This window comes from Cryptotermes secundus, unplaced genomic scaffold (assembly GCF_002891405.2).
Source record: "Cryptotermes secundus unplaced genomic scaffold, Csec_1.0 scaffold2798, whole genome shotgun sequence".
NCBI classification, from domain to species: domain Eukaryota; kingdom Metazoa; phylum Arthropoda; class Insecta; order Blattodea; family Kalotermitidae; genus Cryptotermes; species Cryptotermes secundus.
Window position 1 is genome coordinate 57,882 of NW_019745152.1, and position 5,594 is coordinate 63,475.

The following is a 5,594-nucleotide window of genomic DNA, read 5'->3' on the forward strand; positions in this document are numbered from 1 at the left end:
GTGATATATGCTTTTATTTATTTCTATTAAGTTCTAAATTAGATAGACGTGATTTACTCCACTGTTGACGCTAGTTAGACACTATTAGTTTTTGTTACTAGTTCTTCTTTCTATTCCATGCCGTGGGGTCATGGACCTGGTTATGAGTTTAGTTTCGTGGCATAAATTTCTACAGATCTACCTATCCTGGTTCCACGCGTGTAAGTGTTTGCTACAATTTGTTATGAATATTTTTCTTATTAGCTCTCATGGACTTAGCCTGGTCTCAGGTTTCTATAATCTTCATGTTTTGTGACATCAGCTTGTCCAGTGATTGAAGCTAGCTCTTTCTAACGGACCCAACTGAATAGGTGTTTTCCTTCACCTGAGGATGGAAACAGATCCAGTTTCCGAAACCTCCTGTTTTTATTTGTTATCTTAAAAACCAGGACGATGGATAAAGTCCAAAAACCCAACATATCAGTGTGTTATACACCATCGTCAGAATCCGATAGTAACTAGGAGGGACAGAGATAAAAATACCAGAGAGATAAAAGAACGGAAGAAAGAAATCATTTTGTGCATCATCTCTGATGAGTAATGCAGTAATATAACAAGGAAACAATTCTAACTGCAATCATGATAATTTTAGACAACCTGAAGCTCAGGATTAGTGCAGGCCTGATCACAGGAAAATATGATGATAAAGTGCATTCAACTGTCTCGAGGTTAATTTCAACGATGGCCTTTTGTGGACACTGCAAAGAACCTTCAGGTTTCCTCAAAACATGAAATTTCTAGTATGTCTCAACTTTTCAAAGACACCATACTATAAACTTTATCAGTAACACCAACTGAGATGAACAGTTATGAATTTAATATTGTATGGTGGTAATGAGCATTCTTCTGCCAATAACTCAATTGGGGCATAAAATAAAAGTCAAGTAGGAAAATGACTATCTATCTATAGCTCTCAGTCCTCTGTTGGACCTTGGTCACATTTTCAGTTTAATTCTATACACAGTTGGTAGCACTCCTCTGACAGGGGATCAGCCCATCACAAGGCCACTACCTACACGCAGAACAACACACAAACAGAATAAACGCACAAAGACATCCATGCCTTGAGTGGGATTCGAATCCATGATCCCAGCATACGATCAAGCAAAGAGAGTTCATGCCTTAGACCGTGCAGCCACTGTGATTGGCAGTAAAATGATTGGGGGAAATAATTTTATTTTTTGTGGAGTTATGTCCAAGAAAGAACCCAGAGTCACGTCTGACATCCTTTGTTCATCTATGGATTAAGCATACTAATGCGATATCCATGTACTGATATTAACAAATATGCCTTGGCACAAAATAACTAAAGAAGTGCTGAAATTACAGCATACTTGTGCAAAAAATGAAAGAAAGACTAGAAGACTCAGAATTTACTCACTTTCAGTATTAATGAACAGATCTGAATATAATATTCTATTGGTGGAGTTGCATGTAGTCAAAACATGTCATTCTGATTCACATTGGTCCAATATACCTCCTATTTTACATGAAGCTCAAATCAATTCTACAACTTTATAAAAAAAAAATATTTTATATATATATAACAACAATGGCATAAAATATGAATACACTTAAGACCTACAATTGCATTTGAAACATTTTCCAGTATTTTGAGTATTTGCTGAAATGTAAGAAAAATAATTTTTGACTATGCAGTGTGATATTCATTGAGGAATTATCTACTCAACAGAATTTTTTATTTACAATTGAACATCAAGGAAAATGGGGTATGCATACTCTATTACATTACAACTTTCCAATTCTGTTTCCAACCAGGAATCCCTGTTATGAAACACACAAAGTTCTGAAAACTCACCCTGAAGTCCTCCTGTTTGGACTGCGCTTCCTTCATTTCTGGAGGCATTTTGTTACAGTACATTGCCTTGTGACCAGTCTCCCCACAGTAGTGACATGTGATAATCAACTTCTTTCCATCTTTCTGCTGAACATCTGTCGCTGGTAGCTCAAACCTTGGACTGGAAATATTGGTGGATTTGTAAATACTTGTTAAAATGTAACCTTCTACACATTTTCACATTGCATAATGCAGTGCAATGATAACAGAACTTTTTATTCGTTGGTTTCAAATCTATATATTGGGTGTCTAGATGAAAGGTATCCAGAATAAAAAAATATATCTTGGAAAGTAATTGTCATACACATATCTGGTTTATGCCAGATATGTGCTTTTACACAGTCTGCTTTTACTGGTTCTCACGGTCCCTGCGCTTTGCAGATTTCTTATATTTTTCTCTTCTACCCTGAAAATGGAGGCGATACGTTCCTCCGAAACGTCGGTTAACACCACATATACACGGTGTCAAACCCCAGAAGACTGCTTTCTTCATAGTCACCGCCGTGAAAGCCTCAAATCTTACAAATTTTAGACTTCTCAACTGTCTGCTTGCACAGAGATGTCTTGAGAACAATACATATGGCATTTATTTTGTTCCCAGCACAGCTTCTTAAATCTATGTATAATGTATTCCACCAATGAAAATAAAAAGCAGACTGAAGTAATTCCATACATTCTTGTAAATATCTTCTATGGGCAACATTACTTTTTGAAATTTCAGATAGGATAGCAGTACAAAATAATATCTTGCACAAAAACTATGGCTTCACGGAAAACTAAATCATCAGATGGATTCGTATGTCAGTAAAGTTAATGCCTGCATTCCCTGTGACAACTGAAATCCCACTCAGTGGAAATCCTTAATGTAGTACAGTAAAAGTTTCCTGTCCCTTTTAACACATAAAAATGCAAATATTTCAATGACAATACAAAAACTGGTCTATTAGCATGAGAAGGATGGAGCATAAATGAAAACAGCAAAAAGCTAACATGACAAATTGACTTTTCTATAACAGCATATTTAAAGTACACTTATCAATTTAAAGCTTGCCTACATTTCTAAAGACTTACTGCATAAATTTGCATTCTGGTCCCTCTATACAAAGTCCAGCAACATAATTCATACACAAAACACGCCTCACATGGCGATGACGACAATTTGGCCCATGCCGACAGAAACCTCTGTCATACCAGGGGCAATCCTTTATCTTACTTTCTGGGTCAATATGAAGGAAAGGACATTCCTTATTGTGACACGCATCTGTTACAGATTGGAAAACCAGAGTTAACAGCATTTATAGGCATCAATGAAGATGGTATATTATTCTTATTTTCACTAGATTATGACTTATGGACTAATATTTTGGGGAAATTATCATTATATAGCAACATAATTTTTAGACTACAAAGAAAGCCATTAGAATTATTATGGGAATTAGGGATAGAGACTCACTCAGAAAATATTTTAGAGAACTAAAAATACTTCCACCAAAATCTCAGTAAATATATTCACTTTCACTGTTTGTGATTGTTAAGAGTCACAATTTTAAAGTAAATTCTCAGGTACACAATATTAATGCTAGGACCAAATCCGATTTGCATCATCCATCGTCGTATCTGTCAGTTTTTCAGAAGGGAACTTATTATGCTGGGATTAAGGTGTTTAACAGCTTACCTGTTCCAATAAAAGATCTGTCTGATAATAAAAAAACAATTTAAACTGGCCTTGAAAATTTTCTTCTGTTCCCATTCATATTATACATTGGACAAGTATTTTAAATACAAGATGAACTAAACTTTTTATAATGCTGTTTATATGGTATATTGTATAAAAGACTTTCAATTGATATGTGTATAATTTCTAAGAAACGAGCTTAACAAGGTATTAATGTCTATGAAGAAAGCAGTCTTTTGGGATTTGGCACCGTGTATAAGTGGTGTTAACACCACTTATACACGGTGCCAAATCCCAAAAGACTGCTTTCTTCATAGTCACCGCCGTGAAAGCCTCAAATCTTACATATTAATGTCTAGCTGATGAATTGTACATGTTGGTTAAATTACTGAATTGTATAATTATGGTTCCCTTTATGAATATAGTTGTAAGAGGACTAGTTTCTGTTCTCAGAACTAATGTATGTAAATGTGCCATCATAGTCATAGTGATGCATGTAAATGCATCACTATGACTCAATGAAAGCATGTACTTAATTCTGTTGTCTTCATGCCATTACAAATTTGGGATGGCAGGACCATATTCACTTACTGAATCGGGAGTAGAAGTAACACTCTGGCATTTTGCTCATGTCATATTCATGCAGAAATTCACACTGATCACCCTTTTTGCACAAGCCACGAAGCCAGTGCTTACAGACAATTGTTCTGTCACCACGGACATGACGAAAAGGGCAAGCTGCTCCTTTCTGACAGCTACCTTTTGGATAAAATTCACATACTGCTGCTATCGATTCTGAAATAAATTACAAAATGCAACAACAGAAACATCAGAATAAAATCATGACAAATTGCTGTTCTCACTTGATATGAATAAATGGTTCACAACTCAAAAAAACGAAAGAAGCTTATATTTGAGAATACGGATTAGTGAAGTACGTGAAGACAATTGTACTTTAGTTCTAATATTTGTTTACAACACAGTATTATTATTAAGGTATTTTCTAAGAAAATAAAAAATACAGTAACAGATTGTACTTCTTAAATGCTTTAATTATATTATATTTGCTATAATACGCTAAAGTTGTTTCCAAGAAATTCAGCTGATAGCATACATACATTAAGATATGTGGAAATGATGAAAATTACGGTATGGAGGGAATCACACAATCAAAAAGGCTTCGTGGCACGGAGGCAAAATTACGAACATTCTCCGACCTTGGCATTGGAATGGGATGGCACAACCCACTTAATACGGTGGAGCGCCAAAAGGGGGATGGGTGGGGGTGGGGTTCCAGTCGTGCTGAAAAAAAGAACGGCGTAGGGCAGGTTAGTTTCCTTAAACATACAGTGGCAACGGCAAACTTCCTTTAAATACATAAACTGACGCCGAAAAAGTTCCTCCACATAAATTCTATAACACTCGATGAAGCACTCCACTTGCATGGTATGTAAATATATCATCACATTAATATTACGTTAACCAGGTACTTACTATCCATTCCGGCAAAAGGTAATGGTAAGGCTCCATATTGTTCTTCTAATGCCACCTCTATATCAAATTTCATATTATCAACATTAGCCACAATAAATTCCATTTTAAATACAGGCAAGTGATTTACACAATGTATATATTACAATACAAAACTTCGCTTCACCTTCTTATACAAATCCCACCATTTCTACAACGATCATTCCTGCCGGCCAGCCATGCCCAGTGCCACCAACATGATCAACATGATAATTAAAATGTATTTCACATTTTAGCCGAGAGATGGCATATCCATGCATTCGAGCTCGAACTCGAATGCATGGATATGCCATCTCTCGGCTAAGAATGTGCTACAGAAGGCCGGATGAGCATTGCCTAGGCCTTTTTTGTATTTCCAATAATTTCTGCAATAAAAAGAAAGGACTCAACTAGCGGGGCATGGGACTTAGTGTGATGGTTATCCCCACATCGGCGCGGTTTTCCTTAACCACTCCAAGCAAATTGAATTAAGATGCAACCATTTCCAGACTG

The 5,594-nt window shown here is 36.1% G+C and overlaps 1 protein-coding gene across 1 annotated transcript in view; it reads right to left on the reverse strand.

Moving 5' to 3' along the window:
* LOC111875094 (cleavage and polyadenylation specificity factor subunit 4) overlaps positions 1–5,303 on the reverse strand; it is an 11,466-nt gene extending 6,163 nt beyond the window's left edge. The window contains exons 1-4 of the mRNA XM_023871156.2: positions 5,067–5,303; positions 4,164–4,367; positions 2,969–3,158; positions 1,859–2,018 (exon numbers count right to left, since the gene is read on the reverse strand). Coding sequence (XP_023726924.1) covers positions 1,859–2,018; positions 2,969–3,158; positions 4,164–4,367; positions 5,067–5,169 — 657 coding nt within the window. The 5' untranslated portion in view covers positions 5,170–5,303. The remainder of the gene's footprint in view (positions 1–1,858; positions 2,019–2,968; positions 3,159–4,163; positions 4,368–5,066) is intronic.
* Between the last annotated feature and the right edge of the window lie 291 nt (positions 5,304–5,594).